This window comes from Tetrao urogallus (genome assembly GCF_951394365.1).
Source record: "Tetrao urogallus genome assembly, chromosome: 5".
NCBI lineage: Eukaryota > Metazoa > Chordata > Aves > Galliformes > Phasianidae > Tetrao > Tetrao urogallus.
Genome location: NC_136818.1, coordinates 8,811,896 through 8,834,513, shown reverse-complemented (window position 1 = coordinate 8,834,513; position 22,618 = coordinate 8,811,896). Strand labels below are relative to the sequence as shown.

At 42.0% G+C, this 22,618-nt stretch overlaps 1 protein-coding gene across 1 annotated transcript in view; it reads left to right on the top strand.

Moving 5' to 3' along the window:
* MAST2 (microtubule associated serine/threonine kinase 2) overlaps positions 1-22,618 on the top strand; it is a gene marked incomplete at both ends in the record, with an annotated part of 161,343 nt that overhangs the window by 52,427 nt on the left and 86,298 nt on the right. The window contains one exon of the mRNA XM_079535767.1: positions 17,318-17,349. Coding sequence (XP_079391893.1) covers positions 17,318-17,349 — 32 coding nt within the window. The remainder of the gene's footprint in view (positions 1-17,317; positions 17,350-22,618) is intronic.

Here is a 22,618-nt window from a genome sequence, read left to right as displayed (position 1 = left end):
AGTGGAGATAAACACGCACAGAACTGAACATGGCACTGGTTTTCAAAGGTTAAAATTTTAAACAAAATTCAGAGGAAGTCTGTTTTAAGTAAAAGTAAAGCAATGAGTTAATAGAATAATGAGAATATTGAAAAGGTAAACCAAGGGAGGGAGCTTTAGGAACAGAGAGACCACCCACCCACTGCCAGCGCTGAACCGTTACCTTTCTTTGTGCTGTATGGTTAAAAACCGTTGTCTGGATTTTCTAGCAAAACCGACAGGAAATCACATTTTAATTAAACACAAGGAGCAGAAGGTAAACCAAACTCAAGCAAAACATTAGCAAAATTGAAAAGAAACATATTCTGCCAGACCTTGGTTTTGGCATATGTGCCTCTAAATGGAGTATAGTGAAGGAGAATTCTAGTAAATGTAGCTTGAAGTAGCAGTGCGTGTTGGAAGCTGTGTTCTGATATTGGCCAGGTGATAGAAGAACTTGTGATAAGCAGCAGAAGGTTTCTGCAGGCTGGAAGATGGGTCCTGAGGTCTGGGAGGCTGGTCGTAGGTGTTGTAAGGGCTCAGAAGGACACTGAACAGCAGTGTCTGTCACCTCTCTGTTTCACACTGATGAGTTCTTTCTTAGGTCAGTGGTACGTAAACTGAGCAGTTTGAAACCCAAAATAAGATGTTTGTCAAACCTGCTAGGCAGTTTTCATCAATAAACTGAGCAAAAATCAAAGTAACAGTACAGTGTTTAGAGGTTGTTCACCACTAGCACTGAGAATTAAGGTGATGGATTACTGAATTGTTGTTCAATAAAAATGGGTGTAGAAATTATACGCTCAACTGCTAAGATCAGGCTGCCTAAACCATTTGTGTTCAAAGTCAAATTACTGAGTAGCAGGCAAGTTCTTGGGCAGAAGGTTTGAAGTAAAGGTAAAAAAATCGTAGGAACTTCTAAATCATTTTATATTTTTTTATGTGAAAAACACTTAAAGGGATTTACTCGAGAAATGTTTTTCTTGTCTTTTATTTGCTTCACCAGAAAATTAAGATCTAGTGAAGTTCTGTTTCCCATTTTTAAAATCCATGTTTGAGTCTTCAAAATGCTTCTGTGGGCTATTTGCATTATCTTTTTACCTTCCAAGATGATTTATAAATTGGCTTCAAATGGAAGAAAGGTTGCAATAAAAGTTGAAGCTGATCATATGGATATACTGTCTTTTGAACGTTTCTGGAAGCAAATCTTATTTTGCTGCTTTAATATGTTTGAAGTCCAAATTAATCTTACACCTAGATTAGCATTACTGGGATGTGATAATGGATTAAGTACTGATCTTTCTTGCCCCCTGTTTCATCAGCTGCTTTCTTCTGCAGGAGTGGTAATTACTTTGGAATGGAAATCTTCAAATACTGCTTTAGTTGATAAAGGTCTGTGCAATATCCATGCAGATACTCTTTTTAATTCAGAAGGATTTTTCTACTGTTTATTTTGACATATGTTAAATAGCATAAGAAAGACCAGAATGTGAATCATAATGCCTTAAAGAATTTGTGTAAGAGCTATTTGAGTAGAAATATGAAATCGTCACGTGGAGCTCAGCTCATGAAAATTTCCTACTAAGAATATGATTGTCAAGCAAGCACTAAAGCATTTATCATGCTTAAAGCTCCCCAGGATTGACTGTAAACAAAGTAAAACTGTCACAAGGGATCAGTAGCCAGTATTGGATCGAGATGAAAAATACAAACATTAATACTATTAACGTTAGAAGAAAAGTGCTAGCGCTACTAATGTGAGTGAGGTCTTCTGATTCAGGTAAAAATCCATCTGTACTATTTTGATCTGGAAGATGAAAGACATAGCTGCAAATCTGATGGAATTGCAACCTGAGAACAAATAGCAACAGAAATCAGCTTTCAACATCAGATGAATTCACCAGAGCAGGAGAGTGTTGACAAAGTTAATGAGTGTAATGTAAGTAAGGCTTGTAAAATACATGCAGCTGTGCATCTAGCTAGCTTCTGCCTCTGAACTGACAGGCTGCTTTGTTTCTTGTCCTTACCTGATCCTTGCAATGGTTTCTCTGCAGCCTCAATTACAGAATCAAGAAAGTTTGGGATTTAATTGAGAAAGAAGACTGTTATTCTTCAGTGACAATCTCAATGCAAAAAAGTTCATTGCAATTTGTAAGGGCAGCCAATATTCCCTTTGTTTTATGATGGTAACTTTGGCTTCACATAAAGCATTAGAATTTTACTGGCAGCAAAATATTCAACAAGAGTACTAGTTAAACACAATTTAAGCTTATAACAGAGAAAACCATAGCAGAAGGCAACCAGCTATCAACAAGCAAAATATTGCTTTTATCTTTTAAGTATGTGGTTACATTCTGGTGCTTAATACATAATAAGCTGATACTGAAAGAGTAGCCAAAGACTGTATAGACTCTCTTTGTCCCCTGGTGGCGAACAACATGGAATTTTTAAGTATACAAAGTTTTAATTTTTACGAGTGCTACAAGGTTCTGATTCATTGAAAATTCATCCCACAGTCGGTGTAGATGATCTGAGGTGATCCTTCCTCAGTTCATAAAGCTTGCGTCTTCAGAACTGAGCTGATCGTGACAGATCTGCCACTTTCTTTTCATTGCACTAGTAATGGTAGAGATTAATCAACCAGTGCATTTCCAAAGTCTGCATCATAAATGTGTAAAGTGAAGTTTAATAATAACCAAGTTAAAATTAAATATTTTCATAATTGACATTAAGGTGCTCATCCTTTTTTCTTTCTTTTTTTTTTTTTAATAGTGGAAGCTTTACTGTTTAGAGTTGCAAAACCCCTAAATAACCACTGACAGTAATAGCCAGTGGAATTAGAGTCAGATTAACAAAGAAAACCTTTGGATTCTTGGCAGGCTCCTCCTGTAGTCTTCACTCGGTGAAAACTGGAGCTGGTACTTGTGCAGCATCTCTCTCGTAAGATAAGTTGAAGTGCATTAAGAGTGGAGCTGAAAAGCCAAGAAGGTTGTACATAACTAGAGAGGGTTCACTGGCGATGAACCACAAAGCAAACAACAAAGCATCCCGACAGAAAATGGCAATGGCAGCCGTAAAATCAGATGATAAAATGATCCTACCATGAGGGCAAAAAAGAAAAAAAAATAATTAATCCCCCCCAGAGAATCAGAGTGAACAGGAAACAAAAAATAAACAGTCTTAGTGTAGAGAAACACAGGCATACAGCAGCAGCCACGCTGCCGCTGAAATATCGTGTTCTTAAGCAGATTAGGAAAATTCCTCTTGTACTAAGCTCTAGCAGTTTGCCTGCTAAATATATTGTGGGCTGGTTTTGAGCGCCTCCATAGATTGCATATCTAGAAAACACATTCCAGAAACCTGTGGCTTTTAAACCTTTTGTTTTCCAAAGAAAGAATTCTCTTGTAAGAGAAGGTGTGTTTCAAATAATACAAGAGTCTGTGCTTTCTCAGTGCATTGAAACAAGATTTGCTCATCTGTTTTCTTTGAAGCTTGGATGTGTCCACGTTAAAATGTGTGAACTTCCTACATGTTTGTAGGAAATGAAATTTCACTGTGTGCGTGTGTGTTGCTGTTGTGCGTGGTGTGTACATGCACGAGTGGATTAATGCGTATGCTCTGTTCAGCTGGATGTCTTGAGGATCACAGGGAGCGTAGGTGCTTCATAATCCATGTTGCAGTGGTTTCAGAAATATGGTCAGCTGAGAATTAGAAACTTTTTACTTCAGTTTCCAGCACTTTTATACGCACCCGTTTTATGAATCAGTTCTTGTGCCAGCATTGTCCTTTGTTCTGAACAGCCTTCTTTCCATGGGAATTTTCCGATGATTTTACTCAATGAATCCAAGAGGCTGTCATCGCTTGCAGCCAGTCTCCTTTTGCTGAGATGATGGCTGCCAGCTTTTGAAAGTTACTTTCTTTCTGTAGTATTGGGAATGCTCCTGCTCTGAACGTAGGCTGCACAGCTTTTGTGCCCGCGCTGCCATGCTGCAAACCTCTGGAGATACTTCTGTTCTTTTAGCTAGAAGGACTAATTATTTGCTCTCTTTTAAAAACTTGCTCCTTAGATTTAGTGCCTTGAGTCCAGATGATAGTTTTGTCCCTTTTTTTTCCCCTCAAGTTTCCAGGCATGTATTACATAGGAAAATTAATTTTAAGCACAGTAGCACTATCTCAGCGAGGGACCTGGGATGTGTCTGTGTGAATGGCATGGCCAGGGCCTGGCCTGGCATCATAGCAGCAGATATGTTTCTGACTGAGCTAATGGCATTATAGTAATTTCCATATTAAGTTCCATCCTGTCCTTGATGCTGCCTATCAACTTGCTTGCTTTTTTTCCAGCCTCCAGCTGTACATTGTCATCAGTTGCAGCCTTTCAGTACCTAAAGGGAGCCTATAAACAGGAGGGGGTCAGCTATTCGAAAGGGTAGATAACAGCAGGACGAGGGGAAATGGTTTTAAGTGGAAGGAGGGAAGATTTAGGTTGGAGTCAGGGGGAAGTTCTTTACTGTGAGAGTGGTGAGGTGCTGGAACAGCTGCCCAGAGAGGCTGTGGATGCCCCGTCCATCCCTGGAGGTGTTCAAGGCCAGGTTGGAGGGGGCCTTGCGCAGCCTGGTCTAGTATTAGATATGGAGGTTGGTGGCCCTGCATGTGGTGGGGGGGGGTTGGAGATTCATGATCCTTGAGGTCCCTTCCAACCCGGACCATTCTGTGATTCTTTTATGTTTAAAATTTGTGTTAGTTTGGCTTTATTGGGGAGTACGAGCAGTTAGAGGTGTATGTATCAGTTCTGGCATTGTGTTGACTCCTCACCTAATGAATTCCTCACATTTTTAGAGATGTTTGCTCTTGTGCAGTATATACTAATGTACTGCGTGCTGGACTTAACAGTAAACACTGAAGTCTCATCTAGCATTTTGCTATAATAAAATCAATTATTTACCTCTGATCTGCTTTTTTTTTTTTTTTCTTTTGGTCCTTAATGTGCCATATGTTGCACACTGAAAGCGTTACCCAGCTTTCTGTGTGAGCATGAGGGATGCTGAGAATGCTTAGCCTGCCCAGGAATAGAAGAGTTGGAGTAATTGTATAATTCGTACAGTGAACAAGAGAACCAACAAAAAGTGAGGATTTGAATAGATGTTGCTTATTTCTGATTTGCTCAATGAGAGCGGAATGGGCCAGGAAGAGGTTAATCTTACTCAGAATCATCCATGGTGGAAAAGACCCCTCAAGATCATCCAGTCTAACCATCAGCCTGGCTGACCAAGTCCCATCACTAACCTGTGTCCTCAGTGCCTTCTTCACACATTTCTGAAACGCCTGCAGGGATGGGGACTCCCCCCTGGCAGCCTATGTCAGTGCCTGACCATATCCTCTGGAGAAGTTCTTGAGATCCAGTGTGAACCTACCCTGGGACAAATGTTTGGAAATGTTACTTTATTTTTGTCAGTTGTTTGCTTCATTGGTTTTATGTCCTGTTCATTATCTCTTTAAAACTGAATAGGCAGTGGAATGCTATTCAATATAATAAAAATTAACAAGACTCAAAGTATTTAGTCTTAAAAGTAAGACTTAGCACTGTTTGTTAGATGTTTTGCAAATGATGCTCCATAGTTTGTTTTGCAGTACACGTTCTGCTTTGTAGAATCAGCGTGCATTGAAATGCTGCGTACATCTGCATTTATGGTTAAACTGGGGTAGAAAGAGGCTTATAAGTACTATGTTAGAATTACTGGGAAAATTAAAATAACATTGTATTCATCTGTGATGCCTGTTAGTTTTTAAGCAAGCTGTAATTGCAGTGCAGGCAGAGTAGGCACAAACACTGGCTGGATTTTGGCAGCCTCAGCAGAGAGAGAGAGATTATGATTTTTGGTTGCTTTACCTCCTGCTGAAATATTTCCAGCAGGGCACTTGCACTAGGAGGTGAGCCCTGTGGTGCAGAGCTACACCAGAGGAGATGGTGGTTTTCCCTCTGAGGATATGCATTTTTTTTGCCAGACCTCTGTTAGGTCCCATCCCTGGGAGCCATCTGAGTTTTTCTCCTAAACATCCAGCTGATGTTTTTTAGAACAGTTGAAAATAATGATGAAAATAAATGATGGGCAGAAAAAAAGTCTGATTTGTTACTTAAGAAGATGGTGGAGAACTGATAGAAGTGGAAAAGCATCTTTGTAAATGTGTTACTTGTAACCCGTGTTATTTTTGTCATATAAGAGAAAAGACTCTTCAAGATGTTAAGTCAAGAATGCTGCTTACCATATATGCAAATCTGCAATAACCCCAGAAACAACACTAGGATTATTTTGGGGTTATTATAGATGATGCTTAAATCTTCCTACTACCAGCCATCCGTAATTTCTGGGTTAGACAGTGGTCTTGCTTTCTGCTATCAGAATTTTGAATTCAGCAAATACCAGATCCACATTAGAAATAAACCTTAAATCCAGAAATTTTTTGGTGGAGGGTGTACCATTCAATGAATAAACTGACATGCTCAAAATACTGAGCTGGATTTGGAGTAATGTTTTATCCTGAAGGAGATTAAATGGGAATCATCCTCCTTGCTTTTCTCTGCTGAGCCTTTATTTTGTGAGAAATTACACAGTGAAAACATTCCGAGAGCTTTGAACCTGTTGCAGTCAGAGTATGGGGAAACTACTGTATCTAAACTGTTTATAGAAATGAAACACATTGGTGAACACAGTGCTAAATCTAGAAGTAAATGGCTGAATTGAATCCAGGTGTGCTTTTGTAGGCAGTGAATGGTTTTACAGGATCGGCCACAGCGCCTGAGAGAATGCATTCATGTCTGAGTGTGGATTAAGGAGTTAAACACTGAAACAAAATAAACCAAGGTTTTTCTTGATGGAGAAGACAGTGTGTTATGGCACACCACGTAGAAGGTTGCTCTTGGAAAGGCTTTCTTTGTAAGTTACTCGGGTTATTTCTTCACAGATGGTCACTAAACTAAATGGGCATTTCAGCTTTTTCTTCATAGTCCAGTCCCTCTCGAACAAAAATACTGATACTTCAGTGAGTATTCTTATTTTATTAACAGTTATCTTGACAATCAAGAGTTTTAACAGCTACAAATGCTTTTTATATAAAAAAAATCCTCTGACACTCCTGGTAAGCACATCAAAACTCACTTCTGCTCTGAGAAATGCTTCTGGATGGGGCTGATTGTTAGAGTGGGATGGGTAGATGAAAATTGCAACAAAACTGTTGAAGAAACAGCTGTGAGCAACTTTGCCTAGAGATATATAGCACGTGTTTTGTTTTTATTTATTTGTGATTGCACCATTCTGGTACTTTGTTTTGCCTATATTGAGGTTTATGTGCTACTTTTTCCACCTTTGGCTTTTTGTAGGCTGTGTGAGATGCGTATGGGCTTCAGTTCTGGCATTCCAGTGCCTTCAAAGTAAGTTAAAGACATTCAGTTGAAAACAGTGTGTTAACGACTTTTGAAATGAAGCCACTGTGCTTGTTACCCAGGAGCCAACGTGAGCTGAGTGCTGTGAGCAGGTTTGGAATTGAACCTCCAAGTATGAACAAAGACACTGATGAGCGCGCTGCTGTGTGATCTGTCAGCTCCAGCAATAGCCCCTTTCTAAACCCTGCTCGTAGAAAAAAATTGTTGAATGGCAAATTCTGATGAATGTGCACATCTTGTAAATTTCTTCTGTAGGTACAAAGTGGAATATTCCTTAAAATATGCCTTTGAAGCCAACACCTGGATGAGCCCAAACCTCGCAGTTCCTTCCTGAGGGCCGGAAGGTGTGGAGGATGAAGAGACCTGAATGCTTTGTAGTATGGAAGAATAATGGCTGTGCAGACAGTTCCGAATGCTTGAAAGTCTTTTCCCAGTGGTGAAGTCATTGTTTGTTCTAATTTGAAGTATTATAGAAGACAGAAGGCAGAAGTTTTAGAGATTGATTCCTATCTTTTGTCTCCATATATTTTCAAGAGAGTACATATTTATAATTTAAGTGCAACAGAGAGAAAATTCTGGCCAGAACATGTCCTTGTAATAGAATCAGCTGTTTCTGTCAGTCCATTACAGAGCACACTAATCACCCATCAGAACTAAAGTCATTAGGCACAGTCTGCAGTTTCTCAAATCTGCTTTGAGAGCGCGTCTGCATTTTACTTGTTCTGTAATTGAGGATGAATTTTCCTTTGCTCTGAAACAGATCTCTTGGCACCAAGGAAGTCTGAATTATCCAACTGTATTAAATGTGAGGTTGTTCAGAAATAAATCTGTGAAAGATCCCGTGCTTCTTCATATGAGAAATCACAGAGAGCTGAAAAACCTTAATTCACTTGACATTTGCACAGTTTATAATACACCTGAAAAACAGCATGGCTGTGGCTGATTAAAAATATGCCCAGGGATGAGGTCAGGCCGCGCCTGCAATTCCCAGCCCTGCAGACTTTCATTTCGAAAGCAATAGATGTTGCTTTCCCAAGATAGGCTCTGCCCCCTCCGAGCCCAAAATTGTCCTGTGTACATCGGTATAAACCTGTCACCACGCTCAGTTTGATCTGTACATTAATCTTGGGTTTGGCCTAGCACTGCTTTGCAGTTTTGCATTCTATTTTCCACCTTCTTGTCCCATGTGAACATGGCAGGGAGCAGTGTTCCCATGAGATGAAGGTAGCCCAAGACTGTCATTCTATAGTAAGGATGAGGTTGGTGTTGTTACAGTTCTTCTACGTGATCAAAACCAAGGAGAACATTTAATTGCCAGGTATTTCTAATTGTTATGATCATCTAGGTATTTCAAAGCAAATAAAGCTTCTCTTTAAGTATGTATGTAAGAGCTGGTGGGAGATCTTGCTTCACTTTAATGTTTGTTTTACTATTTTCTAGAGTGAATTCTAAGCAGGTAACTGTAGAAATACTTAGTGCATAACTTGGGTGAGTCGCACCTTGTATTTCCAGGGGATCAGTCTCTCCCTGTGCTCGTAACATGACTACAGACTTTCTGTAGCTCTTTGCTTTTGCTGTAAATATTATCTGGGAATGAAGCAGTAAAGCCCTTTCTTCCTTTACTTGTATGGAGGATTTAGGTTTCAGCTTGGCTACGATTTGAAGCCCGGTGCACGTGAACAGTATTGCACCACTCACTAATGAGGACAGAAAGAAGTTAAGAGTTCTGCTGGTTGCTCACAGAGATACAAGTGCTGGTGGGCACCTGCTTGTTCCAGACTTTCATACGGTGCCCAGCTCATGGAGGTCCTCATAAAGCACAGAACTGTCTGTAATCCTTTGCAAAACCAACCACCTTCCTCCTGTCCCCGCTGCCCTGCGGCTGCTGAGAAGCAGAGATTGGAGAGGGGTGAGCTGGAGTGCCTCGTGCAGATTAGCAAAGCAATGAGAAATTACATCTGCTTATTCTCTAAATAACGTCCGTTCAGAGCAGATGTAATTAACTACTGAACTTAATGGATGCCTCGTGAGGTTACAGATGCTATCAGTCATAAACGGGATGAAGGCAAGGGAGCTTTATATGCTTGGAATCCCTTTTAGGGCTAATGACTAAATATCTTTAAAATTGATTGCTTATGCTTTCAATTTCTGAGAGTGTTCTCATGTGATCTATGTGGAAGGGACGTGGTGCAGCTTTTGGGCAGGGTGGGGGACGCCTGCAGTGTGGGGGCTGTTTGAGGAGCAGTGCTGTTCCTGTGCCATAAGGCTTTTTCCCAGAGATCTGATGTTAACAAACTTGGTTTTATTTCAGGGGCTGCTCAGAGGTCTGATGCAGATGTTCTTGGTGCCTAAATTATTTGAGAAATACGTGGTTGCAAAGATCCCTGGGGCAGCGGCATGGCCCCAATCGGCTGGAGCTCAAGGAACTCAGCTGTGGGGTTGGGGTGTGGGTGGTGCTGTGCAGAGCCCGGAGTTGGACTCGGTGATCCCTGGGGGTCGCTTCCAACTCAGAATGTTCTGTGATTCTGTGTTAAATGTCTCAGCTTAACGTGGAGGGAAAAAGCCACAACTGACTTCATTCCTGCCTGTCTGCTTCCCAAATAGCGCATGACTGAGGCCTTGGTGAGAGGCAAAGCTGACAACAACCAGGACCCTTCTGGATGTCATGAGATGCCTGATGATGGTGTTAATGTTGAGCTGACGGTGAACCTTTCTGGGTCCATCTTCACTATCAGAGTTCTCTCAAACTACAAATTTCAATGCAGTTCTCTTTGTAACCACTGATCCTTGCTCACGCTTGCATCACCAATGCACTGAATGGATGTGAGCTGGTGAGCAGCCCCAGAAGTTTTCACATGAGATACCCACTGTTTTATAGAACTTCTGTGCAAGGTAAGCCACGTGAGCGCTGGGCTTGAGTACTCAGTTATAAATTGAACAGAAGATACTTGATGATTTCTGTAAATAAAACAAGTGGTCAGGTAGCACTGAAGCCGACTGTCAATTCGTTTGGAAACAGCTTAAGGAGTAGATGCGTGTGTTGTAGAAATGACAACCGACTTAATCATAGATTAATATTAGTACGAGCCAATGGGAGAGGGAATAAAACGGGGTTTGTTTATTTGTAATGCTCTTGGCATCTTTAGCAGCTGTGACCGTTTCCTTGGGGTCACTGCATGCCCAGTCTTGAAGGAATTTTTGGTGCAAGTCAAGACAGGATAGTTTACAGAGCAGTGTCTAACAATAGCGTGCTCCTGTATGTCTCTGAGATGACGCTCCTTTCTGCATCTTCCAAACTTTTGCACAGCATGACCTTCTGACTTAAATTTCTCAGGCTGGCGTGGCCTGGCAGAATGAGTGAGCATTGTGAATGCTGCTCCTGTTATTTGGGTGGCAGTTAGAGCTGGCAGCCTGCTCTGCACACAGCCTGGATCAGTGATCTGCTTTGTGGCCTTGTAAAGCTAGAATTAGGTAATGAGAAAGATTAATGAGCTGTCTAAGCTGTGCACGTTATTCCTCCCAGTATTCCTCTCCCGCAGGCTAATCTGTGCAGAAATATAATGTATGTAATAAAGATTTGGAGTTGGTTAAGTATGTTAGTTCTCAGATTTTAAGCTATAGCCTGCCTAAATAAAAGGCAGAAGACTACTATGCATCTCAGCTTGTGTGTAGTTGGTCCATACATTTGGACAGCTACTTTGTTTTGGGAGTCAGTTATCTGACAGCCTGCTGAAGCTATTGCTGTTGTGTTTTATATATCGACTGTTATGAGAGCAAGTCTTTTCTGCTACTTGTTCTGTTCTTCTGCGCCACATCTACAACTCGGCCTCTTCTCTCGTGTCATTAGTGATAGGACCAGGGGGAATGGTTTCAAGCTACGCCAGGGGAAATTCAGGCTGGACATGAGGAAGTATTACTTTTCAGAAAGGGTGGTCAGGCACTGGAATGGACTGCCCAGGGAGGTGGTGGAATCACCGACCCTGGGGGTGTTCAAGGAAAGGCTGGATGTTGCGTTGAGGGACATGGTTTAGTAGGAGCTATTGGGAATAGGTGAACGGTTGGACTGGGTGATCTTCTAGGTCTTTTCCAACCTTAGTGATTCTATGATTCTATGATTCTATGATTCTTGGGGCTGCAATGTGTAAGTTGTAATCTTCAAACGAAGTTATATCTGCGATCTTTTATGTGCTATGTATTAAAAGTAAGTGTGGCAAATGTATCTGAAGAGAGCTGCTGCTATACAATTGCTCTTTTCTTTTTTTTTTTTTTTTAGCCTTGGGGAAGACAATCAAGCTGATGGCAAATTAGTTTGCTGACATCCAGGATTGAACAGCTGAGTTACTGTACCTGCTCTTCTTAATGTGACTGGGGTTCTCAGGGGTTGGCTTTAATTTTCAGAAACCATTCACTGTTTAACCTCAGTTGAAAAGCCTGGGATCGAATATGAAGGTAGCTATTTTCTTTACCGTGAATGAAAGACTGCTGCTTTACCGATAGCATGGAATTAGACTGACCCTGGGCTCTCAGTCCCGAATAAGAGATAGGAATGAACGCTGCGGAGGAAATGAGACTCGGAGAATTGCAAGTCATTCACCATGCTGTTAGTGAGCCTTGGCTGCGAGCGTCCATGCAGACCCACAGCTCAGCTGCAGCTGCTGTGGGCCCGGGCTCGGGCAGCTCTCTGCTCACCCACTTGGAAATGTGGTTTGCATACGCTGTTCGTGTTGTCATCTGTCTGCTCAAGCTATGATGTGTGACTTCAGTTGCATCTGTTGACATGGATGGGTTTGGTTGGGCCCATGGTGTGCTGCATCGTGTTGTACTGTGGGCTTCAAAATGTGATGTGGTATTCAGAACATGGAGATCTCACTGCAGCTTATATTAAAAAGAAAACAATATTTATCTGTCTGTACGTACACATAGGAACATGCATATATGATATGCACATTTATGGAAGTGGAGCCTACTCAGAATATTATGTGAAAAGTGGAAATTCTCATCGGTTTTGAGATGTATTCTGTAATTACTTTAGGTCAAGTCACCAGTAGCCTTAGTCCTATGACTGGCCCAGAGGTTAAGTGGTACAAAAGGTTAGTGGGCAACTTGCAGAGCCATATGTTGTTGAGAGGTTAATGTGCAGATGTGGCCCAGATCCTTCACTTTGCTACAAAGGGGGAACTTTGTGTTGCTCAGGCAGAAGGGCTCGTGGGGGACAAGGAAATAATTGGCTGTGATTGAGAATTTTGTTTAAAGTTGGAAGGGCTTTGGGCTTTATTTTCTTCTTTGCCATTATTTGAAATAAACCCAAGGCTTTTTTTTTTTTTTGCAGAAGAGTACAAAAAGGCCAGAGGATGCTAGAAACATTAAATGCATCGTTGGCTGATTCTTGACCCACTGGTTTCAGGACTGATATAAACTGTTTATTTAGAGAAATGGGGTCATCTGTCAGCCCAACAGCTGTCTTTTTTTTTTTCTTTTTTCCCCACTGTTGCTTTTATGCGTTAGTGCACTTTGCAAATGATGTTTCTACAGGCAGACAACTTCTGCTGAGGCAGGGAACTAATCCAAAGAATGTGTTTGTTTGCTTTGGGTGTGTAGGGTTATTTAGGATAGCACCAGCTGAACAGGTGTACTGCAGACCATCGTAGTGCCATGCATGTGGTCCTGAAGGACCTGACACCCGCAGCCACGAAGGTGAGAGTGCTGAGGAGGGTGCTTTGGGGAACAGGAGCACCTCTGGGTTTGGCAGTTCAGGATGCGTGCGATTGATTGCAGGTATAAATTCGGTACGGGGCTCCAGTGAGGTCTGGGAGTGAAGCTCGGTGTCCTCCCTGTGTTTTGAATGACAGCAGAAAGTGTTTGGGTATTTGTTTTCTGAATTTTAAGCATCACTGTAGTTAAGCAGATGATGTAACCATATGATTCTGAATTTAATTTCTAAAAAGACAGTATATGATATAAAACAGCATCTGCAGTATATTCCATAGGCTAATCTGGCATTCAGTACAGCTAATAAATGGTTTGTGTTGCTGTTTAAAATTCTTTGCTGATGAGTTTGGCAAACAATATCAGATGTAATCATTACCTGAGAGAGAAATTGAGAAGTATTGTTTTAATAACCATTTACAGTGATATGGTGAGAAGAAGGAAATTATTTTTCTTGATAGATTCTGATAGAAAAAGAGGAGCTTAGTGTGGTGTGGGTGTTTTTTTTCTTAATCACCATGAAAAATTCTTTTCTGTTAATCTGATGGATGGATTACAGTTTGTCCTTGCCTGGCCAGGTTGTATTTTCCATCAGAACTGGAGATTCTAACCCTCGTTATATCATTTCTGTAATGCAAATGGTTATGTATAGAAAGAGATTTAATTAATCCCCTGCTGGTCGGTGGATACCCTAAGGCAAACATAGTCAGCAAAGGAAAAAAATTAAAACACGAGTGCACGGTACTAGGTCAATGAGCGCCAGTGGAGTTTCATCATCTGTGAATTATTAACTTATTAACTGGAATGTATTTACTGGTATAGCTGTAAAAATATTTGTCCATTGTCCCAACTGGTATGATAGCGAGCTGCCATGCAGGAAGCCAAGGTCACAGGCAACCTCAGGAATCACACTGGCTGCTCTGGCAAAGGTGTGAGGCATCCCGAAGGCAGCCGTGGTTCTCCCTTCAGTCTGAAAGGGCTGCATTTAAACTGCCATCAGTGCGGCTCCAGCATCCAACTTTGCCTGTGGGTCTGTGCCATATGTGCAGCTCCACACTGAAGGGCAAATTACGGGGTTGAGATCAAGTGACAATAGTGAGCGATGGGCTCCTGTTCTCTCCACACTTTCAGAACATAACGTATCAGTTTAAAGGATGTGGGTTGTCGCATAGGTCAATGAACAAATAGACTTTATTTCCATTCCATCTAGTGTGCATATATGCATACAGAAGATAGCACTCTTTCTCTTCTGTCAAACAATTATGTTTTATGGCAATTTTTGTGTATGAGAGATCACTATAGAATACGTTTTCAGTATGTATGTAGAAAACCATGTACTATAGAAACCAAAAATTATTATGACCATATATAACGTTTTCTGTTTTGACTTCATGAATAATGATGGGGCTGGTGAGGAGCTGTTGTGTTGTGAGATCAGAACTGTAGTGTGTTATTAGAGCATGATTTTATATCTGCATTATTGGAGATGATAAGATAGAGGGAAACAAATTTAAGGTACTGCTTTGAAGAAGGGGCTCAGAACCAGCTTTGATAAGTGCTATGATGCTGTAGTTCTTTCCCAAAATTCATTTTTCGCTTCTTGTCTGCAAACCTGCTGCCGCTTTTGTCATGTGGAGCACAGGCTGCATGTTTAATAACTGTGCCTTGAAACATGGATCTGATACAAAAGATTAACTTTCAGAGCAGTCTGTTGCTGCCATTTGTGTGGGGTTGTGCAGGGTTTAATTTGCTTCTTATTTTTTTCTGACGTAGGATCTGTGAAAGAGGTTCATTGTTTCCACTTCCAGAATTTCCTGGTGAATAATGTGCAGCAGTCATTTAAAGTATGCAACGTTTAGTGTAAACCAAATATAAAACGTAAGCCTCTGTGTGGGGGGTTTGCTGTTACCCTACAGAGCAGATAGCAGGGAGGATGGCTGTGGGATGGTGGAGGTGTCTGCAGGTAGGGGCAGCAGAAGTGCTGGGATGACAGGTGTGCCTTTGGGTGAGGCCATCCAAAATCCCAAGCATTCACAGCTTGTCCTTGTTGGAAAGGTGGTCAATGTGAAAATAGCACTTCTGCATGAAGGGTTACAGCTGCACCCTGTAAATAGTGCTTCAGACCAAGCCGTTGCAGCTGAGCACTCTTCTAGGAGTTATGTTAGCTCTTTAAATGTGATTTACTTTGAAAGGCTGGGTGGATGTGTAATGGCATGCTCAGCTGTGGAGTGGGTGGGCGCCAGTCAAATCACACCTCCCTCATCTTTTAGTATCTGAAACATTTAATCTGCACAATAAAACTGATTCTGAGCAGTTTTCACTTTCAGAGGGTATTTGCGAAATGCTGTTGGACTTCTCAGTTATGTTTCACAGTCATTTAATCAGCATTTTTGTAGTGCTGCTGCGTGTTTGAAATTATCCTATCATTTGTAGGACCCGCTCTTAATGGGTCCCACTGCACACACAACTCCTAAGCCAGCATGAACTCCAGCTGAGCGTCTGCCCTGTGATCACATCCCCACTCAGGTGTTTGCTGGCACCGTGTCCCTTGGGGCTCTGCAGCTTTCAATGGGAGTGTCCTGAGATGGGCATCAGTTCTGCCTGCTGCCTGCTCCCTCCTTGCTTCCATCCACAGCCATTGCGTATTGCCTTTTTCTCTGAGATGGAACTTCTTTAGGTGACGCCAAAGAGGCAGAGCTCCTGGTTCTGCTGCTCGCTGCTGTCTCCAGTGGCCATAGCACTGCTGGGTTAACTGGAAGCCTATTGATCCCACAGCCACGAGATGCTTGTCAGGGCTGAAAAGGATCACTGCGTGGACAGGGCAACAGTTCAGCTGCATTGAGATGTTATCTGCTTGTATGTTTCCTTCTTTATTTGGAAACTCAGTTGATGACAGATTTCGAAAGATGATTTCATGAACAATGCTCAAATCCTTCTTTTAACCTTGGGTGTGTTTGATCCTGAAATAGCTAATAGTGTAGGAAGCATTAAGGCTTTCATCATGTGAGTAAAACAAGTGTCCAGCAGAGGAAAGGAAGAGGTTTGGCTGCTGCTGTTGCTGGATCATGATTCCTGCAGTAGTTTGTGGCAGAATCTCAATGACAGGAAGTGTTAGAGCTCTTCTGCAGCCCTCGTGCCTGGAGCAAAGCAACGTGTGAGCCTCACATCTCAAAAAAGAGAAGATAGATGAAGAGATCTAAGGACCACTGCTTTCCTTTTCCAGCCAGTGCCATGACATGTCAGTGCTTCATTTGTCTGTGTGGGCCAATTCTGGGATGGATTGTTTTGGGAGAAGTAGATCATCATTTAGGTGGAGGAGGCACCTTTGTTCTGTTGGGTCTGCTGTACCGTGGGTTAATTGGTTGTACATAGATCGCTCGCATGGTGCAAGAGATGCATTCAATCATAGAATCATTTGGGTTGGCAGGGAGCCTTGAGTCTCATCCAGTCCAACTCCCCTGCAATGAACTGGGACTCCCACAGCTCCATCAGGTGCTTGGAGCCCGGTCCAACTTGACCCTGGGTGTCTCCAGGGATGGGGCATCCACCACTTCTCTGGGCAGCCTGTGCCAGTGTATGTGTGTGTGTATATATGCATATAGATTGCACACAAACGTGGAACAGTGCGAGGTATATGATAATTACACCCTACCTACTTACCTACTTGCATTGGCAAAGAGCACTCATTGATATGCAGACTTCACAGTTGGAAGCTTTTAATTCTTCCAAATAAATGAGAGCAGACGAAATACCTTTCCAGAATATAAAACATACAACCTGTTATAGATGCTCACGATTTATTATCTTACACTTGAAATGTTTTGATTAGATCTTGACAAGTTTGTCTGATGGCAGGAATTTATTCCTCGATGCTGGGAGCTGTCAGGTCTGCGAGAATTCGTACATGAAATCTGCTCAGTGCTGTGAAACAGTAATGAAATTCCAAACTTTAGAGAATTCGTACTTGAAAATAATAAATGTATTTGTGCTTTCACTTGTTAGCTCCAGCAGCTGCAGCTCTCCCCTGAGCTCGGCTGGCTGCTGCCACCTGGCGGCCCCAGCCCTTAGTGGCTGCTCTGCTGCTGCTGAGAAATAAGGGAGGAATACAGAAACAAGTGAAATTAACTCTGCTTTTTAATTCTGTTTGTTTTCCAGAAGGAGCTCAGCCTCCCCCGAAGAGGAAGCTTGTAAGTAGAACTGTTCTTTATTCATTATGTGGTTTGATTTGAACGTGTATAGCATTCAGTTGTGGAAGCCATATAAATAGCCTGTCCTGTTTTCTCTGTCGGTGTTTTCAAAAATCTGTCGGGCACTTGGAAGCAGCCAGCTTGCATTTCTCTGAGGTTAAATTTCTATTCATTTCCTTACGTGTAGTAGGATAGTTAGCAGTAGCATAGGCTTACTGCTAATGATCAGCTGCAGCTGATCCTGCCATGGAAGGAGCGGCGGTGTTGAGTGTTACTTGCTGTGACATCCCCAGAACAATTCGGCTGCCATCTCTGGTTATTGATGTGCTTTGGACTGCTCTGATGACTGCTCTTCAGTCTGTGCTGGCAGAAATCTCTGTGCACAGATCCTGGGCCGTGCAGTCAGGTGCATGCAGAGCATTCTGTGTCACAGAGATATTCCAACCAAGCAGCAAATGTTGGGATAAGCAGGCTTCTAAAATGAAGTTTAAACAAGTAACAGACTTCTAGTATTGTGATGTTTAAAAAATCGTAGTGAATTAACAGTTACAGTAAGAGAATTAAGCTTCTGCTATGCTTACAGATTTACTGTGCAAGAGATGGCACTGTTGATTGCATTGTATGAAAGGGAAAGCATGTGAACTGGCTGCTGTTGCACTGTGATTTGAAATGGCTTCCCATGCCACAGACGTGAAGCTCACAAAAGCACATAACCTTTCTTCCTCGGGGTTTACTGAGAAATAACTTTGAACCATTTAATGCAAGCTCTCTCCTTTGTATAAGAGGAGAAAATGCTGTGTGGTGCCACTGATTCAGTCCTGAACAATGCAGTGAGACAAAAGGCTTTTTTTAAATGGGATATGATCAAAACTTTTAATTTAGTTCACATGACAGCAGTCAACTGCTCAATGAGTCATGAAAATAAGAATGTGAAACTGTCAGTATTTGTATTTTTTTGCCAGCATTCCTTGAAGGCAAGCTTCACTACATTTGTTGGATGTGTAGGAATGGTGGTGCTGATAAGTTGGAGATAGTGAAGGTTCTTTGAACATATGGTGGAACAGAGAATTACCAGTAGGGTTTGTGTTTGTTTGTTTAACACAACATTATTTTTGTAGCAAAAAATGTGAGTTTGCAATTGAGGATGCCAGAGATTTTCCCTTCCTTCAAGTACGGTGATGGGCATGGCACAGAACTATTCATACATTTCCATTTGGAATACTTGAGATAGAAATGAAATCCTTCAAGTGTGTAATGTTTTATTTGATTGTGACTAAACAATGACTGTTTTATTTCTACACTGATTTAACACCTTCAGTTTTTATTACTTGATGTTAGTTTTCTGCCATCATAGCAATCTACGTCAAGGCAACCCAGGTAATAAATTTAAAGCAAAAACTCACAGCTACTGGTGAGACTAAAGCCTGGGAGGAATTGAAATGTGTTCAATTAGTTGCATTTGTTACGTAGTTGATTACTTGTATTTTCTGGAATTACAGATTCTGTTGTCAGTTCTACCAGATGACTTTTCTTTCCTTGAGAAGTGTAAGTGTTTAAGAACTCAGTGGTGCATTATGGCTTATGTATGTTTATGTTGATGCCATACTGATAAGCATATGGGATCACTGAAGAAGGTACTATGGAGCTGAGGCATCTGATTTAGATATCCCAATATCAGAGTGCTTACTTGATGTAAAATAAAAAAAAAAATAATAATCCACTGTTAGTCTTTAAATCAGGAATTAGAGAAGTGTTTATCAAGAACAGCAATAATAATAATGTGTATGTATATATATAGTATATATGTTACATTTATAAATTTACTTATTCTGTCAAAAGGAGTGCCCTAAGAATGTGCACTGAGATATATGCTGTAGGCAGTATGTATATCAGTTCTTCTGGAGGCTTTTCTTCTACCTGCATCAACTCACCAGCGAATACGCAATAAGAAATGCATTCTGCAAAGGCACTGTACTGTGGCTGAGGAGTAGGGGTGGTTATGGATGTAGTGAGGCCCTGAGTCACTGGCTGTCGTTCACTGACTTTTGTTTGCTGGCAGGAGGGAAGCAGGAATTGACAGATGGATGAAGCCTCTGGCTCGGAGCCAGGAATCCTCAAGCGGTGCATCCATTTTCTGTACAGACTCCAGCCTTTGTCACAGTTCAGGGTCAACTGTGTTATACAGAAATATATAGCCACTCAGCATTTTCTCTGCTGGTCAGGAGGCTGGGGTGCATTAACTGCTGTAAAACAACCACATCATGGCAGCTAGTCATTATTTGCCAGCAAGCCAGAGGTAAAAGGAAGTCTTGATTATTCACAGAATGGCTGAGGTGAGAAGGCATCTCCAGGATCACATGGCCCAACCCCTGCTCCAGCAGCAGTACCTACAGCAGTGTGCCCAGGCCCATGGCCAGATGGCTTCTGGAGGTCTCCCAAGATGGAGATTCAACAACCTCTCTGGGCAGCCTGTGCAGAGAAGTGCTTCCTCGTGTTCAGACAGAGCCTCCTGTGCTCCAGTTTGTGCTTGCTAGGTCATTGTGTTGGTTGACTGTTAAGTTAGAAAGGTTTTAGACTGAAATAGATTACTTGTCATTGTTGAATGGAGAAGGGAGAGCCCTCTCTGACAACACTTCTAACTTAGTCTTTATCTGACTCGTTGCTTCATATTTGCCTTTGTCTGCATTATTGACTCTATTTTTATGCAGGAACTGATTGTAGGCATGAACAACTGTTGCTTCCCTTCCTTGTGCTGAGGAAAAGAAGTGGAGTTATGTGTCTCAGTACTGAGAGCATGAGCAATTTTGCCACTTAAAGAAGGTCTTGTATAGAAGTTGAACTAAAGGAGTGGTGGAATGGAGCGTGGGAAGTCTGTTATCTGCTCTTCCACGTCAGTAGAAGGGAACACAAGCTCACCGTAATGGCTTTGCCCTTGGAGGTCTGGCAGTCTAATCTTAAACAGAGAGTAAGTAGGCACCTGAAACAGGTGGGAGACTTGTGTGCAGGGCATCATTAAGATAAATGGCTCAATTAATGAGATACCATTTTGTTGTCATTGTGCTTGAAGTCTGTGTGCTCCTATGGAGGGTTCAGTTCAGTACACTCAAAGAAATCTCACTCAGCTGAGTTGTATGTTGTAAAGAGGTTGAATAACACAAGTATTAGTAGAGGAAAGGGTAGTGGCATTCTGTCTCTAGTGTGGCTCAATAATCAGAGTTCAAAGTTTTCCTTGAATAAATTATGCATATAAATGTATTGGATATGTTGTTCTCGTATTTTGTTCACAAAAATAATTACCATTCATGAATATTTTCTTTAATATCAAACAGCAAATGCCGAGTGAAAGACCCAAACTTTCATCTCCTTCTTATTAGTGGAAGTGGGCCGTTACCCTGTTCTCTCCTTTCAGTGCTAGAGATTGTTTTTGTACTGCTGCCTTCAGCTCCCAGGTGCTTTGGATTTGCACCTGCATCTGCAGTGCACCAGGGATGCTCCAGGCCTGGAAGGACAGAGGCTCATGTCCGTGTGTGTGACACAGTGCTGGGTGGTGGCTGTGGGGGTTCACTGTTGCTTACATTGCTGCCTTGGCTGCCCAGTGGTCACTGGATCTGGCTGGAGGTGCATTGGGACCAACCAACCAGTTTCCTGTTTGCTGTCTCAGTATTAATGAACGCAGTTGTTCATAACACAAACTTTATTGACATGTTCAGGTTTTTTATGAACTTTGTGAGTTTGTTTGAACTCCCCATGTTTTCTTGGGCAGTTGACCAGCTTGGATTGCTGTAATCTTTGCAATGTCTAAAGGTAATGTTTTATTAGAAAGAAAATACCATCTTTCCAAATTGTATCTAAATTTGAAAAGAGTAATTTCCTCTGCAAACTAAATTTGCAACACCAGCTTTTAATTTCAGATGCAAATTTTGGTACTAATTCTTCCCTGCTGTCAGACATCTGTACCAAATGTACCTTTATAGTGCATGTCTGGGGGAGAATGAGCCTGGAGACATAAGAAACATTAAAAATAATCATTATCCAGAGTATATTCAGTAAAAACAGTTTTTTTTTTTCACCCCAAAATAGCATATTTTGATGTCTGTAAAGATTTCAGAAATGCTGGCCTTGTTGTGTGAGATTAATTGCAGTTAGATATGGGGAGGGAGGAGGGGTGGGACAACAGTAAAAGATTTGAATAATTCAGATATTACCAACTGCTGTTTTGATGGTGATAGGTGCTGACAGGAGATGGTATGAACCGTGAAGTTGTATGTCTGTCTGTATGAAATATGGTGAGCAAGGTAACCATGTATGATAAAGACACGTGCCAGGCTCTTACTGTGGACTTTATGCCTTTCAGTGTATTTTAAAGGAAATATTCCCCCCACTCTGCAGCCCTAGGAGCTTCACAGGGTATTTCATTAAACAACAGTTTACCTTATCCCTGGCTTCTTGACAAAATAACACTTAAAGACACCAAGGCATCTCTTGGGAGGATGTGCCGGATGCCAGCTTATATTGGCCTCTACTTCTGTTCTTTTTAAACTGTAATGCTTAGACCTTGGAAATAACAAATTTGATGGCAGGAATAAAAAACGTGAGCTTTAGTGCTGCCTGATGTCTTTATCCTGTTCTGCCCAAGTGCTTTATCTACAGAGGAGTGGAGGACATTTGGTTGCTGCCCATCTTGGAGGGTGGGTGTTTCTGCTGGGGGTCTGTGCTGGGCCTCAATGCAGAGAAGCCAAAGGAGAAAGGAGCAGTTCTGGGAAGGGGTGAGAAGTTCTGCTGTGTTTGTGCCCTGGCTTGGGTCTGGAAGCAGCGTAAGGGATGGTGCCTTCCTGAGCGCTTCCTGCTGTGATATTTTTGTAGCTGGGGAGGTGGCGTGCACTGCCTGCTCCATCCTTCTGCATGGGGCACGGGCTGCAAAAATAACCCAGAGCTCTCAGCTGTCCGTGGGGCTGGCCCTGAGGGAGGGATCTGCCGAGTCCTTCCTGCGGGGTTCTGTGGGATGCTGCTGCTTGTACCCGAGGCTTTAAGAGTGGTTTGGGAGCATTGTTCTTATTATCAAAGAAGCAGAGCCCCCCCCCCCCAAGAAGGGATGCACTCCAGACACCCCGGGCTAGTGGTCTGTGCTCCTGATGGGACTGGACTGCAGGGGCTCGATCTGTGCCTGCCACTGCCTGCAGATAAGGGCTGTAATTGGGAATCTGCTGTGATTGATGACAGCTTGTGATAGCAGCAGCTTCCTATGCCTAAATATGGGTTTCAAGAAAAT